Raw genomic sequence first — 20965 nt, 5'->3', positions numbered from 1 at the left:
AAAACCCAGAAGCGGAGGCGCTGGCTGTAAATCAAATTAAGATTTCTGACAACTTCATTTGTAAAAGGGAGAGCGAGGGAGAGCCGGAGAGGCTCCTCCTCCTTCAAGTACCTTTTGGAGCCCTTTTCCTAATCAATATCCACCTCTTTCCTCCCCTTTTCTGCAGGTCTCTGCCAGCGATCCGGACTGCGGCGTGAATGCCATGGTAAACTACACTCTGGGCGAGGGCTTCAAGCACTTGACGGAGTTCGAGGTGCGCTCCGCCTCCGGGGAGATCTGCATTGCCGGAGAGCTGGACTTTGAGCGGCGCAGCAGCTACGAGTTCCCGGTGCTGGCCACGGATCGCGGGGGCCTGAGCACCACCGCGATGATCAAGATGCAGCTGACGGACGTCAACGACAATCGGCCCGTGTTCTACCCGCGGGAGTACAACGTCTCGCTGAAGGAGTCGCCCCCGGCGCAGACGCCGGCCGCCAGCATTCCCGTGGTGGCGGTGGTGGCCACCGATCCCGATTCGGGGAGCTTCGGCCAGGTCTCGTACCGCATCGTGGCCGGCAACGAGGCGGGCATCTTCCGCATCGATCGCTCGTCGGGGGAGATCTTCGTGACGCGCCCGGACTCGCTCTCCGTCCGCACCCAGCCGACGCACATGCTCAACATCTCGGCCACCGACGGCGGCGGCCTGCGCACCGGCCACGACGCCGTCGTCTTCCTCAGCATCATCGATGCCCTGCAGCGGCCCCCGATCTTCGAGAAGGCCCGCTACAACTACTACGTCAAGGAGGACATTCCGCAGGGCACGGTCGTCGGCTCTGTGATAGCCACAAGCGGGGATACCGGTGAGTGCTGCCCCCCCCCTTTCTCTCGGTTCTTTGCATTCATTTGTTCAGTGAGCTGGAAACCAAAATATGCGCATATGACGGACCCGCAGACGGACGGACGGACAACGGACGGGGCAGGCACAAGAATTAAAATAAAATTTGTAAGGGCCCCAAAAAAGAGCGCCCCCTCCCCCCGAAGAGGGAAATACCCTAAAAGAAGACAGCGAGGGGGGCTCTAAGGGATCCATGGTCTTCCGACTGCTTGGCCTTGATATATCTTCAGAAAAACGTCTTTTTCGAGGCACATTTTGGGCAAATCTTCAATATATTCCATGAAATATTCGTCCGATTGGGTTCAAACTTCACAGAAACCTTTATAATTTCCATTATGGAAAGTTTCAAGGGTTTATCTGAAGAAAAAGCACCTTATATGGTATTAGTCCCGTTTCCAACCTAAAAACTCCCCCCAGAACCCAAAAAAGAGACCTCCAAAACCTTCTTTAATCAGCTAAACCCCTGCCAAGGAAGTGTATCCCAAAAAAGAAACTGCCACTCGCAGAAACTGGGCAACATGCAACCCAAGTGGAGGTCTTTTGGGGTCCCTGCCCCTGCCCCTCTCTGTGCAACAAAGCAAAATACTTCAAACGCAAATTTCGGCAGAAATCTGCACCCATCAACGGACTCGAACTCGTCATCGAGCCCCGAACCCAAAGGGGCCTCCATTGGGGCCGATCGCTGGCTATGCAAAATGATTTTGCGGTTTAATTTGCTGCCGCTTTCGCTGCGCTGTGTGCCCCTGCCCCAGCCTACCTGCCCCTGCCCCTGCCCCGGCCGCATGTGTCAATCTCTTTCCTGCTTCTATTGTTCCTGCAACTCATGGCGAGGCCTTTGTTCGGGGCCCATTGAATCGCTTTTAATGAGCAAAGACATTCCCTCTTCCACAGCCCATCGGAGCCCCGTGCGGTACTCGATCTACTCCGGCGACCCCGACGGATACTTCGGCATCGAGGGAGGGTCCGGCAACATACGGATCGCCCGGCCGCTGGACCACGAGGCCAAGGGCCAGGTGCTGCTGAACATCCAGGCCACCGCGGGGGAGCCGCCCGTCTACGGGCACACGCAGGTGAACATCGAGGTGGAGGACGTGAACGACAATGCGCCGGAGTTCGAGGCGAGCCTGGTGCGGATCTCCGTCCCGGAGAACGCCGACCTGGGCGCCCCCCTGTACGCGGCCCACGCCCACGACAAGGACTCCGGCAGCAGTGGCCAGGTGACCTACAGCCTGGCCCGCGAGCGGCAGCTCTTCGCCATCGACCCGCGCTCGGGGCACCTGGTGCTCTCGCAGCACCTCGACTACGAGACCTCGCAGCGCCACACGCTGGTGGTGACGGCCACCGACGGGGGCGTGCCGCCGCTGGCCACCAACCTGACCATCCTGGTGGACGTGCAGGACGTCAACGACAATCCGCCGGTGTTCGAGCGCGACGAGTACGCCGTGAACGTCTCCGAGTCGCGGCCCGTGAACTCGCAGGTAAGAGGGGGAAGTGGGGAACAAATGCTCGGCATAAATCTGATTAACAGCCACTAAAAGTCACGCTTTGGCCAGGCGGCCAGGCCGTCATATCTTGTTTAAAATATCTCTCGACACCCAGGAGAGGCGGGAGTGCTCCACGGTGGAGACCTGCTGGAGACTCCTGTCCTGGAACTAGTTTCTGATCATAAAATCACTTCATATCTCTGGCATCGCCGCTGAAACTCGTTCGCTTGGATGCCATTCCATGCCGCTCCAGAGAGCGAGTGATTGATGGTGCCCCTCCCCAAGAATCCACTAACTGGCTTTTGTCTTGCCCCTTGCAGATCGTTCAGGTGAATGCCACAGACCTGGACACTGGCAACAATGCTCGGATTACCTATCGCATTGTGGACGCCGGTGCGGACAATGCCACGGCCCCAGCCGCTGCCGGTGGCTCCTCCGATGTGGCCCTGCACTTTGGGATATTCCCGAACTCGGGCTGGATCTACCTGAGGGCCCCGTTGGATCGGGAGACGCGGGATCGCTACCAGCTCGTGATCCTCGCCACGGACAACGGTACACCGGCGGCTCATGCCCGTACGCGGGTGCTGGTGCGGGTCCTCGACGCCAACGACAACGATCCGCGCTTCCTGAGGCCCCAGTACGAGTTCCGGATCGAGGAGAACCTGCGACGCGGCTCCGTGGTGGGTGCGGTGGCGGCCAGGGATCTGGATCTCGGCGAGAACGCCGCCATACGCTACAGCCTGCTGCCGGCCAACAGCAGCTTCCAGGTGCATCCCGTCACAGGTGAGAGCCTCATCCTCTGGCCATAAATTACGGATCAGACGAACGACTCACTCAACGTTCGCTGTGCTCCTGCGACGGTGGCAACTGTCAAGCCACCAGCCATGACCCACGGTCATTCATTACTGCTCCTCATGCTCCCCATGCATGCCCCATGCCGCATGCCCCACTCTCTTGAATGTCGCTCTGGCGATCATAGATCAAACGCGCCTCGGTGGGGAAACCTGTTCTCGTAACGACGATGGGGCAAGCGATAAAATGCGATCTCTTTGCGATATGCTCGAGATGTGGCATGGCAGATGGGAGCCACAGATGGGAGCCCCAGATGGGGCATGCGGCCTTTACCGCATGACCATTAGTGTTTGAGCAACAACAGTTTTAACGCTGTCAGCTCATCCGTCAATGGAATATCATTGGGTTGACATCCCATCCCATGCCAAGCCACTGCGTGTCCGCTTGGGGATGTCTCCCCCTGCCCCTCCCCCTTTGGGGCACATGGAAATCTCTCGCGTGCAGCTAATCCTTGTTGCCTCTTCCAACTGGTTTACCGCCTGCGACCCAGTTAGAACTCACACATCTCCTCTTTCCTCTCTCCTCTGTCCACAGGCGAGATCTCGACGCGGGAGCCCCTGGACCGGGAGCTGCGGGCGCTGTACGATCTGGTGGTGGAGGCCCGCGACCAGGGCACACCCGTGCGCAGTGCCCGCGTGCCGGTGCGCGTCCACGTGAGCGACGTCAACGACAACGCGCCGGAGATCGCCGATCCCCAGGAGGACGTGGTGAGCGTGCGCGAGGAGCAGCCCCCCGGGACGGAGGTGGTGCGCATCCGGGCCACCGACCGCGACCACGGCCAGAACGCCTCCATCACCTACTCGATCGTCAAGGGCCGCGACTCGGACGGCCACGGCCTGTTCAGCATTGATCCCGCCACCGGCGTGATCCGCACTCGCGTGCTCCTCGACCACGAGGAGCGCAGCATCTACCGCCTGGGCGTGGCGGCCACCGACGGCGGCCAGCCGCCCAAAGAGACCCTCCGAATGCTGCGCGTCGAGGTGCTGGATCTCAACGACAATCGCCCGACGTTCACCAGCTCCAGCCTCGTCTTCAGGGTGAGTACCCCCAGATTTATGCCCAGTCTCTGCGGCCTCTTTTCCAGGAAAACTTTTGTCTATTCGAGGCTTCCAGTTTTACACGAAGCCTCCTTTGGGCTGGGGTTCCTGGTCGTGAGGTGCGCGTTTGTCGCCTGCCTTTGTGTCACCACCACCAGATGATTTGTGGCCGCTGCCGCAGTCGCTTCTGCAGTCTCTCACGTGACAATGGCCGAGAACACGACTCTTCTGGCGCGGAAGCAGATGTCAGAGACGTGGGAAGTGTCGCGATTTGCATTCAAGCAACAGGCAAGAGAAGGAGAGCCTCCTTCTGCTCCTCCTCCTCCTCCTCCACGCGTAATTGTCACTTGGGTCTGTGACAAGTCCTCGACCGGGCCGAGCCGTGCCTATTAAGTGCGATTCGAGATGCCACAGAGAGCGGATCCTCGCCTGCTTAGACTCCTCCTCCTCCTCCCCCTCCACCACCTCTGGGAAGGAGGCCCTTTAACATTTTTATCACGTTCGATTCGCACATGTTTTGCATACCCCGCGCCACATCACTCTCTCTCTCTCTCTGGAGCGTCGAGTCGAGTCCCCAGGCCCACTCCCAAGTCTCCCCCCTCCCCTCTCCCCACTCTCTGTGATGGCTGGGACGCTTTGACATGCATTTAATTGCCTCTCGAGAGCCGGTCCGGGTCGGGACCTCGTCTTCCCTTAAATCCGCTTCGGCCACAATTAAAATTGACACATTTCGTTGCGTCGTCGTTGTCGGCGCTGCCTTTGATTCCATTCCGTCCGCCTTTGTTCTTTGCGTTGGCGTTGCACCGCCGTGCCCCACCTGGAGAGGAAAAGATGTTGATGGAGATGCGAGCGATGTGGCGAGGTGCCCCGAGAGCCGGCAGATGCCAATTACTCAGCGACGGATTGCCACAAATAAATCCAATGTAATTAAGCAATTCCCCCCCCCCCCCCCCTTCTACCCCCCTGCTCCCCCGCCCAGAGATTGGGTTTCGGGGTTCCATGCGCCATTTTTGTGCATAATTCCGCCCCTCCCCCGCCCCCAGTAGTCGCTAGTTTTGGGTATCCTTTGGACCCAAAAAAAGAGAGCACCCTCCTGCCCTCCTGCTTTGAGGAGCAGGCAGCCAACTGCGTAATCTTGGCGGGGCATAAATCTCGTGACTGTCATTTTTGTGTCTCCATTTTGGCGACCCAACAAGCAACCAGCAACAACATACAGAATATTCGCAATGATTTTTTGGGTTTTTTATGAAAAAAGATACTACCACACACACACACGCACACACACGCAGAGAGAGGCCTTAAAAAACCAAAAGACATCAGAAGACAGAGAGAACCTTTTATGTTTTTCCTATACCCTTTTGAGGAATACCCTAAGAAAAGCAGGCAATGCCGATCCCAGGAGGCGTCTGAATCTCCTTTATTGTGTCTCGCGTCGTGCAACAGCTTTCCTCGGTTGGTTGAAGCTCTTCTTCTCCCTGGGAATCCCTGTGTAAGAAGCCTTGATTAAACGTCTTCTTTCCCTCCGATATATCCATCTTCATTCCGATTGAATTAGTCCCTCATGTGCTCAAAGATCTCCCGAAAATCCCACCTCTTTACGCCCTATAGCCTCATTGTCAATGCTGGGATCCCTTTTCTAAGGCATTCATTGCCTTCTAGACACATCCCCAAGCCTCTATAGAGCCGCAGCCACTCCCCCACCCAGATCCGTTTGCTTAGAGACAGAGAGTCCTGTTTCTCCTTCATTCCTCTCCAAAAAACCGCCACAAATGGCCTAAAGAGTGGCTTAAATGGACCTCAAAAGTGCTTCTGGCATGGTCCCTATATTTCAAACCTCTATTGCACATCCCTCTGTCCCTTGAGGCCCTGCCCCAGCCCTTTTCCAGGGTATCTGCCACTTCGTTCAAGTTCTGTTCCATTTCCTGTATTCTGTTCTTTTTTTTTGGGTAGACCTCTGAACGGTTTTTGCGGTTTTGCATATTAAATTCTTGTGCAGAGTTTCTTCTGCCCCCCTTGCCCCCTTGCCCCATGCCTCCTGCCACACATTTTTCTTCAGTGATTTTCGGGGCCGCCAAGTTCGGTCGGAATGCATAATTTCTTTTTAATGCCATTTGCCATGAACTGCGCTCCGGCTCTCTCTGTGTCTCTCTGTCTCTGTCTCTCCATCGCTGTCTCTGTCTCTGGCGAATGGAGAATGGGTATCCGTGGATTGGAATGGGGACCCAAGACTGGACTTTGGGGTTCTGCTCTGCTCTGCTCTGCTCTGCTGTGCTCTTTTTTCTGTTTCTTTGGCTGCTTCCTTTGCTGCCTGCTGCCTCTTCTGCTGCTGTGGCAGGCGGCGGGAGGGAGGAGGAAATTTTTAAATGTTTGCTGCCTTCGTAATCTTGAAGTATGAATTATTGCTTTAAGATTGGATTTTCAACACTGTTGTTGAGATTAAGATACGCGGACAACATTGCGTTCAAGAGTCTCGAGACCCCAGACCCCAGACTCCAGCCTCCAGAGGCCCCAAATGGAGCATCCTCTGCCGCTCTCCCCCTCCCCCTTCTTAATAAGCCACAAAAATAATCTATAATTGTCCCCCACTCCTTGCACAGGTACGGGAGGACGCCCATGTGGGGCATGTGGTGGGCTCCATCACGCCCAGCGAGCGGCTGCTGCTGCTGGACACCAACAACAGTCTGGAGGACACGGACACGGACTCGGAGGACGATCTGCGGGTCACGTACACCCTGAATCCGCTGAGCAAGGACCTCATCGAGGGCGCCTTCGACATCGACCGGCACACGGGGAGCCTCGTGGTGGCCCGCCTCCTGGACCGCGAAGTGCAGTCCGAGTTCCGGCTGGAGATACGCGCCCTGGACACGACGGCCAGCAACAATCCGCAGAGCAGCGCCGTCACCGTCAAGATCGAGGTGGCGGACGTCAACGACAACGCCCCCCACTGGCCCCGGGACCCCGTCGAGCTGCGGCTGAGCGAGGCCACGGCCGTGGGCGCCGTCGTGCACAACTTCACGGCCACCGACGCGGACACGGGCACCAACGGGGAGCTGCAGTACCGCCTGCTGCGGTACTTCCCGCTGCTGAACGAGACCCAGGAGCAGGCGACGCCCGTCTTCGCGGTGGACTCCCTCACGGGGTCCCTCAGCCTGCAGGCGCCGCTGGACTTCGAGGCCGTCCAGGAGTACACGCTCATCGTCCAGGCCCTCGACCAGTCCTCCAACGCCAGCGAGCGCCTCCAGACCTCCGTCACAGTGCGGCTGCGCGTCCTCGACGCCAACGACAATGCCCCGGAGTTCGTGTCGCCCCTCGCGAAGGGCGGCTCCGCCTCCGTCTTCCTCAGCGACGCCACGCGCATCGGCGAGACGGTGGCCCACGTTGTGGCCCTGGACCGCGATGCCGGCGACAACGGGCGCCTCGCCTACGACATCGAGGGGGGCAACGGCGAGGGACGCTTCCGCATCAGCGCAGCCACGGGCGTGATAGAGCTGGTCAAGTCCCTGCCGCCGGCCTCCGAGGACGCGGACAAGAACGGACGCTTCACCCTCCTGATCAGCGCCGTCGATCACGGGCTGCCGGAGCCCAGGAAGAGCACTCTCAGCCTCCAGCTGCTCGTCCAGGGGAGCCACAACAACCCGCCCCGCTTCCTGCAGGCCGTCTACCGCGCCACCATCCTGGAGAACGTCCCCAGCGGCAGCTTTGTGCTGCAGGTCACGGCAAAGTCCTTCCACGGCGGCGACAATGGTGAGGATCGCATCTCTGGTTCCTTGACCCCACCCCCCTTACCCCTGAATCTCCTTCTAGCAAATCTGAGCTACGAGATTCCCTCTGGCATCGCCGGAGACCTCTTCCACGTGGACTGGCAGAGGGGGATCGTGACCACGCGCGGGGCCTTCGATCGGGAGACCCAAGGCAGCTACATCCTGCCCGTCTACGTGCGGGACGCCAACCGCCTGGCCACCGCCTCCTCCTCGGCCGCCGCTGTGCGGAAGCAGAGGTCCTCGGAGAACGCCGCCGCGGACAGCAACAACGGACAGCACTTCGACGTGGCCACCGTCATCATAACCATCGGAGACGTCAACGACAACGCCCCCGAGTTCCGTCCGGGCTCGTGCTACGGTCTCTCGGTGCCCGAGAACAGCGAGGCGGGCGTCATCCACACGGTGGTGGCCAGCGACATGGACGAGGGCCCCAATGCGGACATCATCTACAGCATCACAGGTGAGACCTCGGCAGGCCCTCTCCCCGAGACCCGAGACCCAACCCCTGAACCCTCCCTCTTTTCAGGCGGCAATCTGGGCAACAAGTTCAGCATCGACGCCCGCTCGGGGGAGCTGAGCTGCCGCCCGCTCGACCGGGAGCAGCACGCCCGCTACACGCTCCAGGTGCAGGCCTCGGACCGCGGCCAGCCCACCAGTCGCCAGGGGCACTGCAACATCACCGTCCTCGTGGAGGACCAGAACGACAACGCGCCGCGCTTCGACCTGCCCAAGTACGTGGCCAGCGTGGCGGAGGACGCCCCCCTCGGGGCGAGCGTGGTGCGGATCAAGGCCACCGACGCGGACCTGGGCGTCAATGCGCGACTCGTCTACTCGCTGGCCAATGAGACGCAATGGCAGTTTGCCATCGACAGCAAGAGCGGCCTCATCACGACCGTCGGGTGAGTCTTGAGCCCTATGAGATCCCTCTGTATGTTTAGGAGAAAGGTTTTCCCTACTTAAATACGCCTAAAGGCAGGGGTTCTCCGAGGGTTAGGGTGCCACAAAGCAGTGGAGGAGTGGAGGAGCGGTGGCTCCTCTGAGTAGGAGTTGGTCTGGCAGAAGTCAATGTATCGTTTCGGATCTTATCTGAAACCTTGATCTCCTGCAAGGACGCGCACAGAACATTGCCATAATTTCCTCAACGGAACGCGAAATGGGGCTAAGGCTAATCCCTGGGCGCATCCTACGCGTCTGCGACTCGACGACAATGTTGCGGGGATCCGTCTCCTGTCATCCCCCCCCTCCAGCCCCCCACCCCCCGTCAGACAGCGAGCGACGCGCACGCATTCCTATAAATAGCCTCTGGATGGAGCCCTCGAGAACTGGACTTGGATGCGGATTCAGAGTCCCCTCGCCGCTCTCCTGCTCTCCTGCTACTTGGAGGCAGGCCCCCTCTGGTGCAGATTTATGCTTATTGACAATCAATGATGACAACAATTGCTTGTTCCGTCTGGACATGGCTCTTTTTGGTGCAGTTCCGGCCAGGGGCCAGAGTTCTGAGGGGAGGGGGGCACGGACTGGGCAGCGGGGGCACTTGAAATGACAGTAGCGTCAGTGTTGCCATTTATACAAACGCGATCCGCTGTCATGTACCAATTTTTATCTTTCGCTGATTGTCGGCAAACAATAAAAACGAAAACCCCGCCACCAAAATGCACAAAAAACCTAAAACAGCGAGACGGCGACAGAGGGGGAGGGAAAGAGGGACACTGGACTTAAGAACAGACAAAAAACACAACAACAGCAACAGCAGCAGCAGCAGAGGAGGATGGGGCAGTGGCAGTGGCATGAACAGAGAGCCTGCCTGCCTGCTGCCTGCCTGCCTGCCTGCCACATGGAGAGGTAATGGCACACAGAGCAGAATTGTAGAGCAGACAATCAGACAGACAGACAATTCGTGACGTTGTTGTTAGTCTTGGACTTGGATTTGCTATTGGACTTGGACTTTCGCGGTCGCGGACAAAGAGCAAAAAAAAAATACCCAAAGGAATGCTAGATGCGTGGCAGAGACTGTGAATACCCTAACGGTGGGGCTGGAAGCCTGTATTTTGGGAGGACTATATAGAAAGGCAGGTATTTCAGACCATAGCGGACATCCTTCAACGTTTATCCGCAAGTTTTGGGCTGTAGAAAGGCCATAAGAAGAGCTCCTTGGCTGGCAGCCACACAAGCCTCTAAATGCCACGATCAAGCCTTCCGGTGAACGCCAGGCTCTTTAAGAAGGGCTTCAAGTTCCAATCCACTCTCGAAAACCCATATACCCTCTCTGAGGCGTAAGGGTATGCCCAGTAAAAGACAAAAATGCGCCTGCCGACTGCCGCCTGCCGCTTGTCCGGTCCGGCGGTTGTTCCTCGTAGTTTCTTTCTTTCTTTCGTTTTTGTTGTTGTTGCTGTTGGCGGCCGCCTAGCCAGAGAGCTCTCTGACTGACGGACTGGCGATGGACAAGGCAGCAAGCAGGCAGGCAAGAGCCTAGGCCCAGTCGCCGGCCCAGTCGCAGGCCCATTCCTTGCTTGTTCGTAGCTCCCCGCCGTCTGTCCGCCGTCTGTCCGCCGTCTGTCCGCCGTCTGAGGAGGCAGACGACAACAACAGCGACTGATGACTGACCCTTGAAAGCATTTCTGCTGTTGTTTCAAAGCCACAAAAGCCAGTCGCAACGGGTAAGGGAAGGGCAACGGGGGACATGGACAAGGCACTTCTCTGGATCTCGGATCTGTGTAGCCTTTCCCTCACTTTGACTGATTCAATTCATAAAATGGAGCCCAGAGCCCAGAGCCCAGACCCTGGACTTGGCCACGGGATGAGCTTGTAATTTGCTAAATTCGTTTTATTGGCCAACATGCAACAGAGCCACAGAGCCAGAGAGCCAGCAGGGCGGCAGGGCGGCAGGGGGGGAGTTGTGGCTAAGGAATCCAAGGAGAGTAGAGGATTGTAATCATTTTGGTTTATTATTTGTGGCAGCAAACATGTTGTGCCCCATGCCTCAACAGGGGGGAGAGCGGGGGGTGGGGGCCTGCCGCATGATAGCGATAGGCAGAATGGGGGCTGTGGCTGTGGCTGCCACGGATTACTCCACCGAATGCTAATGCGAATTGAGTGTGCACCGTCTTCCACTCTGCCTCCACCAGCACTGCCCCAACAAATGACTTAATTACCAGTCAGTGTCCCCTCCCCTCCCCTCTTCTCCCTCCCCACCACTCTGCTGGATTCCTGGTGGATCAATTGCACATCCATTCGTGTGGTTAATTATGGCTAGGATTACGATTATATATAATATAAGAAAAGAGATCTAATTAGTGTCGCAGAGGCATCTGCCATCCCCCCCGTTCCCCCGTCCCCTCGATGCCCCCACTAATTGAATCATTCCCCATTACTCTTTCCACCGCAGAAAACTCGATCGCGAGCTTCAGTCGAGCTACAGCTTCATGGTTCTGGCCACCGATGGGGGACGCTACGAGGTCCGGTCCGCCCGAGTGGCCGTGCAGATCAATGTCCTGGATGTGAACGACAACCGGCCCGTGTTCGAGAGGTATCCGTACATCGGCCAGGTGCCGGCCCTCATCCAGCCCGGGCAGACGCTGCTCAAGGTGCAGGCGCACGACGCGGATCAGGGGCTCAACGGGGAGCTGCTCTACTCCCTGAAGGGAGACGCCGGCAAGTTCCGCATCAACCCCAACACGGGGGCGTTGAGTGCCACCCAGAGTCTGGCCAGCGAGTCGGGACGACTCCTCCAGCTGGAGGTGGTCGCCAGGGACAAGGGAAATCCCCCACAGAGCAGCGTCGGACTCATCGAGCTGCTGGTGGGCGAGGCGCCGCAGGGAGCCCCCGTGCTCCGCTTCCAGAACGAGACCTACAGAGTGAAGCTCCGCGAGAACTCGCCCGCGGGCCTGAGACTCCTCCAGGTGGTGGCCGTCCGCAGCGACGGACGCCGCCAGAAGGTGCAGTTCTCCTTTGGGGCAGGCAACGACGAGGGCATCTTCTCGCTGGACCCATCCTCTGGGGAGATCCGTGTGGCCAATCCCTCGCTCCTCGACTACGACCGGTTTGCCACGCCCACGCTGGCGGCCCTGAGTCGCGGTCGGGCAATGCACTACGAGGAGGTGACAGAGGATCCCTCCGTGGCCGAAGAGGATCGGAACGGCACGCGCAGCCAGCGCGCCTTGTCCTCCACGTCCTTTGCCCTCGCCAGCACGCAGCCGAATGAACTGCGCCTCGTGCTGGTGGCCCGCAGCTCGGACGGCCCCATCCTCTCCAGCTACGCGGAGCTCGTCGTCGAGCTGCAGGACGAGAACGACAACAGTCCGCAGTTCTCGCAGCGGCAGTTCGTGGCCACCGTCTCCGAGGGCAACAGCAAGGGCACCTTCGTCGCCCAGGTCCAGGCCTTCGACTCGGACGCCGGCGCCAACGCCCGTCTGCGGTACCACATCGTCGACGGAAACCACGACAACGCCTTCGTCATCGAACCCGCCTTCAGCGGCATCGTCAAGACGAACATCGTCCTCGATCGGGAGATCCGCGACGTCTACAACCTGAAGATCATCGCCACGGACGAGGGAGTGCCCCAAATGACGGGCACGTCCACCGTTCGGGTGCAGATCGTCGATGTCAACGACAACCAGCCAACATTCCCGCCCAACAATCTCGTGAGCGTCAGCGAAGGTAAGTGCAACACCCCCAGCAATCTATAGCTTTAAAAACTGGAAAAATACTGCAAAATGGAGACTTTAAATACCCTTGGAGACTTATCTACAAAGTTATAGAAATTATATTTCCCGAGGGTCCCAGGAATTTCTGGCAAATTTAATGGAAATTGTACGAAAGACAGAAATAAGAGAGAAATATTTAGAGAAACAGACAGATCTCACCGTCTTATACGAATGATGCAAACAGAAACAATGAGCCGGCATTTAACTATTTCTACGATAAAATTCCAAACAAAGTAGCCAACAAAATAAAAGAAAATATCATTCGAAATGGTTGATTCCAATATTTTACAACGAAATAGCAAAAATATAAAACTACAGAATCAATTACCTGTAGTCGAGAGTCGCTGCTACGCTGCAGGAATGTAGATTTCCAATAAGAGCACACATTTTAGGCATATTAATTTGAGGTGAGGCACTGGAGGGCGGAAGTTCGTGTGGAAACACCAAACAAGAGAGCGTCAGATCTGCACTTTTGGCAGTGCCTCACCCTTTCACGAACTTCACTTGGAACGAGAGCACTCTTTCCTTTTCGGTTCTCTTCTTCACTGCATCCCACTACTGCGTGGGAGTGGGAAAGGGATACAACTTGACGAATAGTCAAGCTGGAACTCACGTGATCCAACGAAAAAAAAGCGAGACAACGGAAAAAAAAACACATTTTAGATTTTTACACATGAAAAAAAGGATTAATGCCAAATAATATTTTACACAAACACGTAAATCACACATTGATGACCTTTCCTTTTCCTTCGACGAAATGCATTTTTATTGCCAATGCCTTTTTCTTAGCCTCTGCCCTTGATCAACAACTTTTTTGTTGCCCTAAAACACATTTTCTTGCACTGAAGTACTTTTTTCTGCGCACGCAGCTTCACTAGACACCTGTGCGACATTTTACCCGTTGGATTTTTCACCATTTTCAGCATTTTCACGGATTGAAAATCGGAGCTAACTCACGAACGCGCGCTTTGACCGGGTGATAAAATATGAGTGAGAGCGGCGCTGAGGCGTTCATTCTATGCTCTCCTGCTCCTCTTCCTATTTGCTCTCTCTCCCACGCACTATTCCGGTACTTTTGCGAAAACGAAAAACGAAACGAAAAAACGGACGACAACGAAATATTTTGGATTTTCCACATGAAAAAAAATAATTAATGCAAAAAAAAATGTTTAATTACATATATAAAATATATATCACAATTTGCTGTACTTTTCCTTTGTAGATTTGCATTTTTGCCGCCATTTTTCCTCCTTCTGCGCCCCCGCCCTTTGACAAACACTTTTCTTGCAGTAAAACACATTTATTTTGCACATTTATATCTTAACTTCATTTCACACACCTCCGCGACATTTTAACCGATGGGTTTTCACCATTTCCCGAATTTTCTCGAATTTAAGCGCGGAGCTGACTTACGAACGCGCGCTTTGGTCGGCGGTAAAACGAAAGTGAGAGCGCTGCAAATGCGCTCATTCTTTGATCTCCTGCTCCTCTTCCTAATTGCTCTCTCTCGCACTCAGCTACATTTGCCAAAACGAATCGAAAAAACAACACATTTTAGATTGTTGAACATGAAAAAAAATGAATTTATGCAAAAATAATATCTTTTTCTACATTATATGAAACATTGCAGATAAATAACACTTATTGCCGAACTTTTCCTTCGACGAGCTGCCGTTTTATTGCCATTTGCCTTTTTCTCCGCCCCCGCCATTGAGCAAACACATTTTCTTGCACTAAAACAAAATTTTTATATATAATCACTGAATCACCACACTTTAATTCACTTCGCACACCTGCGCGACATTTTACCCGTTGGATTTTTCACCATTTTCCGAGTTTTTCACGGACTTGAAAATCGGAGCTTACATACGCACGTACGCCTTGACCGGGTGAAAAAATTTAAGTGAGAGCGGCGCAAATGCCGTGTATTCTTTGATCCTCATTCTGCTACCAAGGGCGTAACCAGCGTTTCGCGAAGGGGGATCGAGGTTGTTACGCGTTTGATAATGATGTTACATTTTTTTTAGAAAAATCAAATCAATTAAGCAAAAACATTTGTTTTAAATGTGCAGTGAAAATTAAATACAAATTTTTTTGCTACTATTAAGCATGTTGAATCTCCCCTCCCCCCTTCACCAGGGTACGCCCTTTCCTGCTACTCTTCCTAATTGCCATCACTTCTCCCACTCCTGCTTCTCTCTCTCAACAAACAATCGCTCAGCAATGCTGAGTGTAACATAACATAGCGGACCACCTGGTATAATCTCATCTTGAGCAAAAGTCACTCAAAAGTCATCTTGTGGGAGTGGAAATGAGATGGATAGACTGGTGGGAGAGTGAGTTGCAGTGGGCGGTGTAGGTGCAGCGCATGAAATTACTTAATGTTATTAAATATATTGATCTCTATTTGTGAAATTACTTAATTTAATTAAATTAATTGATCTCGCTTTGCAGTAGCAGAGAATGAGAAGAGGAGTGGAGTTAAGCATAAGCAAAAATGCTCGAGAGAGCGTGGGAGGAAGAGCAAATAGAAAGAGGAGCAGGAGAGCATAGAATGAACGCCTTAGCGGCGCTCTCACTCAAATTTTTTCACCCGGTCAAAGCACGCGTTCGTAAGTTAGCTCCGATTTTCATTCCGTGAAAATGAGGAAAATGGTGAAAAATCCATTGGGTAAAATGTCGAGCAGGTGTGTAATGAAGTTTAGTGTACTGATGCATTGAAAATAACCAAAGGGGTTATTTTATTGCTCAAGGGCGGTGGCGCAGACAGCGGCAAAATGGCAAAAATGCAGCTCGAAGAAGGAAAAGTGCGGCAATGTGTGATAGATATGTAAAATGTTTGATATATATGTAAATAAACATATAATTTTTGCATAATTACTTTTCTTTCATGTGTAAACTTCTAAAATGTTTAATCTTTTCGTTTGTCTCGCTTTTTTCCTTTCGATCACGTGAGTTCCAGCAATGTGTGTGTGTGTGCGTGCTTGACTATTCGTCAAGCTTTGTCCCTTTCCTACTCCCACGTAGCAAAGGGATGCAGTGAAGAAGAGAACCAAAAAGGAAAGAGTGCTCGTGATATGGTGAGGCAAGAGTGAGAGAGAAAAAGGAAGGAATTCTCTTTTTCTTTCCTATTTATACCATTTTCTTTCTATTTATTATTAGAGCATATGCATTTGGGTTTTTATACGTGATATGTGCCTGGACACCTACATTTCTGCAGAGTTGGTCGCCCTCAAATTCTCGCTCAAGTCGGACATTATGTCAATGTTCTCCAGTAAAAGAGGGTTGAATAAGTTTCAAGGGTATTGAAAGACACCTCTCCATAAATATATGTATACTCATAATCCTCTTTTGCATTCCTCTCTTAACCATTTCCCATTCCTATATCTCTTCTCTTCCCTCCTTTAGCAACCGAACTCGGAGCCGTGATAGCTTCCATATCGGCCAACGATGTGGACACTTATCCCACGCTGACGTACCGCCTGGTCAGTGAATCCTCTGTGGACGACGAGAGCCTCACCCTGTTCGCCTTGGACCGCTACAGCGGGAAGCTGGTGCTGAAGCGGCGCCTGGACTACGAACTGCAGCAGGAGTACCAGCTGGAGGTGATTGCCTCCGATGCGGCCCACGAGGCAAGGACTACTCTGACTGTGCGCGTGAACGATGAGAACGACAATGCCCCGGTATTCCTGGCCCAGCAGCCGCCCGCCTACTTTGCCATCCTTCCCGCTGTGGCCGAGGTGGCCGACAGTCTCTCGATGGACTTGGAGCTCCTCTCAGTGAATGCCACGGATGCGGATGCCGAGGGAAGCAACTCAAAGATCCGGTACTCCATAGACCCTCCAGTCGAAGGCTTCTCCGTGGGTGCGTCCAGTGGTGTGGTTTCAGTCAACATGAGTCGTCTACAGATCCCCGAATCCGCGAGTGGGGACTACTTTGTGAGGATTCTGGCCAGAGATGGGGGAAAGCACTCGCTCTTCGGGGCCACGCTTCTCAGAGTGCAGGCCAGCGACAGCGGATCCGCCCGGTCACAGTTCCAGCAGACGCAGTATCGCGCCCAGATCAGCGAGGCGGCTCCTCTGGGATCGGTGGTGCTGCAGCTCTCGCAAGATGTGCAGGATCAACCGTTCGTCATTGCAGCCGGCAACGAGGAGGCCGCCTTTGAGCTGCTCCAATCCAAGGCCATTGTCCTGGTGAAGCCCCTCGATCGGGAGAGGAACGATCTGTACAAGCTGCGTCTTCTGATCAACAGAGGGGGATCTGGATCGGCATCCTCCCCCTCCAATTCGAGTGCAGGCATCACTGTAGTCATCACCGTCCTGGATGCCAATGACAACTTCCCGATCTTCGATCGCAGCGCCAAGTACGAGGCGGAGATCAGCGAGCTGGCTCCCTTGAGGTACTCCATTGCCCAGCTGGTCGCCTTGGATGCGGACCAGGAGAACTCTCCGAACTCGGAGGTGGTCTACGACATCACCTCTGGCAACGATGAGCACATGTTCACCATCGACCTCGTCTCGGGCGTGCTGTTCGTCAACAATCGCCTGGACTACGACAGTGGGGCCACCAGCTACGAGCTGATCATTCGCGCATGCGACAGCCACCATCCGCGCCCGCTCTGCAGCCTGCAGCCCTTCCACCTGGAGCTGCACGACGAGAACGACAATGAGCCAAAGTTCCCGCTCTCCGAGTACGTGCACTTCATCGCGGAGAACGAGCCGGTGGGCAGCAGCGTGTTTCAGGCGCATGCCAGCGACCTGGACAGAGGTCCCTTCGGGGCCCTCAACTACAGCCTTGCCCCCGCATCCGGGGACGACAGCTCCTGGAAGCTCTTCCGCGTGGACTCCCACTCGGGGATGGTGTCTTCGGCGGCTGTCTTCGACTTCGAGCAGCGGCAGCGCTACGACATGGAGCTGCGGGCCAGCGACATGGGTGGCAAGGGGGCACGCGTGGCCGTGCGCGTGGAGGTGGACTCGCGGGATGAGTTTGCTCCCCAGTTCTCTGAGAGAACCTACCGCTTCGTACTGCCGGCAGCTGCCGCTCTGCCGCAAGGCTTCGTCGTGGGGCAGGTCACAGCCACGGACGCAGACAGTGGACCCGATGGACGCGTGGTCTACCAATTGAGTGCCCCCCACACCCACTTCAAGGTCAATCGCAGCAGCGGAGCGGTGCTGATCAAACGGAAACTGAAGCTCGACGACGACAGCCTGGGGTCCCACGATGGGCGGGACATCAGCCTCGTGATCTCCGCATCCTCGGGCCGGCAGAACTCCCTCACAGCGATGGCCGTCGTGGAGATCGCCCTGGATCCTCTGGCACATCCCGGAACGAACCTCGCCAGCGCTGGCATCAACGGCGGCGGTGGAACCATGGGCGACTGGGCCATCGGTCTGCTGATCGCCTTCCTGCTGGTCCTCTGTGCCGCCGCTGGCATCTTCCTCTTCATCCACATGCGGAGCCGCAAGCCGCGGAATGTGGTCAAGCCACATCTCAGCACGGAGACGGTGGGCGTGGGCAATTCCAACAGCTACGTGGATCCCAGTGCCTTCGACACGATCCCCATTCGGGGTGGCATCTCGGGTGGAGCGGCAGGAGGCGCCTCCGGGCAGTTTGCGCCGCCGAAGTACGACGAGATCCCGCCCTTTGGTCCCCATGCTGGTAGCTCCGGGGCAGCCACCACTTCAGAGCTGTCCGGCTCCGAGCAGTCCGGCTCCAGTGGCCGGGGATCGGCCGAGGATGATGGCGAGGACGAGGAGATCCGCATGATCAACGAGGGACCGCTGCACCATCGCGGCGGAGGCGGTGCAGGGGGCAGCGACGATGGCCGCATCTCGGACATCTCCGTGCAGAACACACAGGAGTATCTGGCGCGTCTCGGCATCGTGGATCACGATCCCAGCGGCAGTGGGGGAGGGGGAGGCGCCTCCAGCATGGCCGGCAGCAGCCACCCCATCCCGATGCCCATGACCATGCCCATGACGATGCCAATGGTGGACTCGCTGCACATGTTCCACGACGAGGATGCCGCCACCGCCCGCTCCGACATCACGAATCTCATCTACGCGAAGCTCAACGACGTCGCCGGCGGCAATGGCGGTGGCTCCGAGCGAGGCAGCAGTGCGGACGATGCCGCAACGACAGCGGGCAGCATTGGGACCATCGGAACGGCCATCACGGGCCACGGCCATGGGGCGGCGATGATGGGCAGCTACGGAGAGGTGCCCGTGCCCGTGCCCGTCGTGGTGGGGGGCAGCAATGTGGGCGGATCTCTCAGCTCCATTGTCCACAGCGAGGAGGAGCTGACGGGGAGCTACAACTGGGACTATCTGCTCGACTGGGGGCCGCAGTACCAGCCCCTGGCACACGTCTTCTCGGAGATAGCGCGCCTCAAGGACGACACCATGTCGGAGCACAGCGGCCACAGCGGCAGTGGCGCCTCCTCGTCGGCCAAGAGCAAGCACTCCTCCTCCCACTCGTCCGCGGGGGCGGGCAGCGTGGTGCTGAAACCTCCGCCACCGCCCACCCACATTCCTCCGCCGCTGCTCACTAATGTCGCGCCGCGGGCCATCAACCTGCCGATGCGCCTGCCCCCGCACTTGAGCATGGCCGGGGGCCTGCCCCGCTCCCCCATCGGCCACGAGGCCAGTGGCAGCTTCAGCACCTCCTCCGCCATGTCGCCCTCGTTCTCGCCTTCGCTCTCACCGCTGGCCACCCGCTCGCCCTCCATCTCACCGCTGGGCGGCGGTCCGCCCACCCACCTGCCACATGTGTCGCTGCCGCGCCACGGCCATGCCCCCCCGCCACAGCCCACGCAGCGGGGTAATGTGGGTACAAGGATGTGATAGGACAGGAGAGGATTCCTGAGGAGCGCTGTACATGCATCATAGTATTACTTGCACCCCATACATACATACACCCTTGCCACACACACGAAAACACTCACACATACACGCACACACACACATTAATGCTGTATATATACTATATGATAGATAGGTATGATATCCCCTATGGCACATAGATGTAATTACACTCGGAAAACAGTTGTGCTGACTTTCAAGAAAGTCTCCCAAAGAGTGGGATTTTATGGTATTTTTGGTAGGATCTTAAAGAAGCAACTATTTCGAAAAAATACTACCGAATTACAACGAATAAAATACTGACATATTGAACGACTGAATTGTATAAGAAAAAGCCCAAAATAGAAGAGATAAGTCCGAATTATTTAGACCGTAGAAATACGTTCGGTATATTACATAAAACTTGGACAGAAAAAATACTGGAATTAAAAAAGCTTCTCAATATTTAAAAAAAAATACTCTCTGCCTGATTCGACAAGTTTTATATTTATATGCTTCAAAACTATAAACATTTTGTTTGAAAATCTCACAAGGAATATTATAAGTTCTATTATATATATTCCTCTGATGAAAAGCATTCAGATTCTAGCCAGTAAAAACATATTATTTTGATACTAAACTTTTAATTTAAGTCACTTTTAAACACTTTTAAACTTAGGGGACTTTCTGAAGCCAAGGGTACTTTCTAATCTTCAGTTGATATGTTTTTCCGAGTGTATTATCGTAATAGTTAACTTTAACGAGTAGTAAACGACAACCACAAAGCCAACAAAGACTCTCTGAGACTCATCTGCTTGCACACACGAGGACGACAGCGACAGGAGAGAGATGAAGCAGGTAGAACAGCCATAAGTTGTAAGCATTTAGAGCCTAGACATTAAGCTCCAAGCGGAAGACGAACCCCAATAGAACCCTTAAACCTAAACTAGTTTTACGGCCGCACAATCTCCCATACAACATTCGCGTTTTCCACTTCCCATTCGTAGGATATATATCGTATAACGAGGGTGATATAATGTTGAGGGGAAAATTGTATAAAGTTTTGTTTAGTAATTGTTTGAGAGAGGGAGAACGACGACCCTTGTATAAACACAAGCAAATAAACGAGGAAACGAAGGTATAGCCTAAAGCTTGCTTAAGATAGTTATTATGTGTAGTACGTATGTGTATAGATCGTATATTATATAGTTCTTCACTTGTGCGTGATGCTAATTGTGTAATCTTAATGCTGTAAAAATGTTTTCGATAGTTAGGATCTGCCAAGAACTGTGCGATCCATAAGAACCATAGTTTGTAATAGCGAAACGAAATCAAGAGAATAAATATTTAAAGGAAAAATAAAAAATAGCCCCAGAATTTGTGATTAATTGCCATTGGAAAGACCCCACATGGAT

At 54.7% G+C, this 20965-nt stretch overlaps 1 protein-coding gene across 1 annotated transcript in view; it reads left to right on the top strand.

Annotated features, from left to right (window-relative positions):
* Window positions 1-19968, top strand: part of LOC6595453 (protein dachsous) — a 66601-nt gene extending 46633 nt beyond the window's left edge. Inside the window, exons 2-10 of the mRNA XM_002020553.2 lie at window positions 167-839; window positions 1766-2352; window positions 2679-3141; window positions 3745-4247; window positions 6845-7991; window positions 8052-8468; window positions 8535-8907; window positions 11394-12664; window positions 16120-19968. Of these exons, the coding sequence (XP_002020589.2) occupies window positions 167-839; window positions 1766-2352; window positions 2679-3141; window positions 3745-4247; window positions 6845-7991; window positions 8052-8468; window positions 8535-8907; window positions 11394-12664; window positions 16120-19553 (8868 nt within the window). The 3' untranslated portion in view covers window positions 19554-19968. The remainder of the gene's footprint in view (window positions 1-166; window positions 840-1765; window positions 2353-2678; window positions 3142-3744; window positions 4248-6844; window positions 7992-8051; window positions 8469-8534; window positions 8908-11393; window positions 12665-16119) is intronic.
* Window positions 19969-20965: the final 997 nt, after the last annotated feature.

This window comes from Drosophila persimilis, unplaced genomic scaffold (genome assembly GCF_003286085.1).
Source record: "Drosophila persimilis strain 14011-0111.01,24,50 unplaced genomic scaffold, DperRS2 tig00000191-arrow-pilon, whole genome shotgun sequence".
Classification (NCBI taxonomy): domain Eukaryota; kingdom Metazoa; phylum Arthropoda; class Insecta; order Diptera; family Drosophilidae; genus Drosophila; species Drosophila persimilis.
The sequence above is the reverse complement of the archived record's forward strand: the minus strand, read 5'-3'. Positions and strand labels throughout refer to the sequence as shown.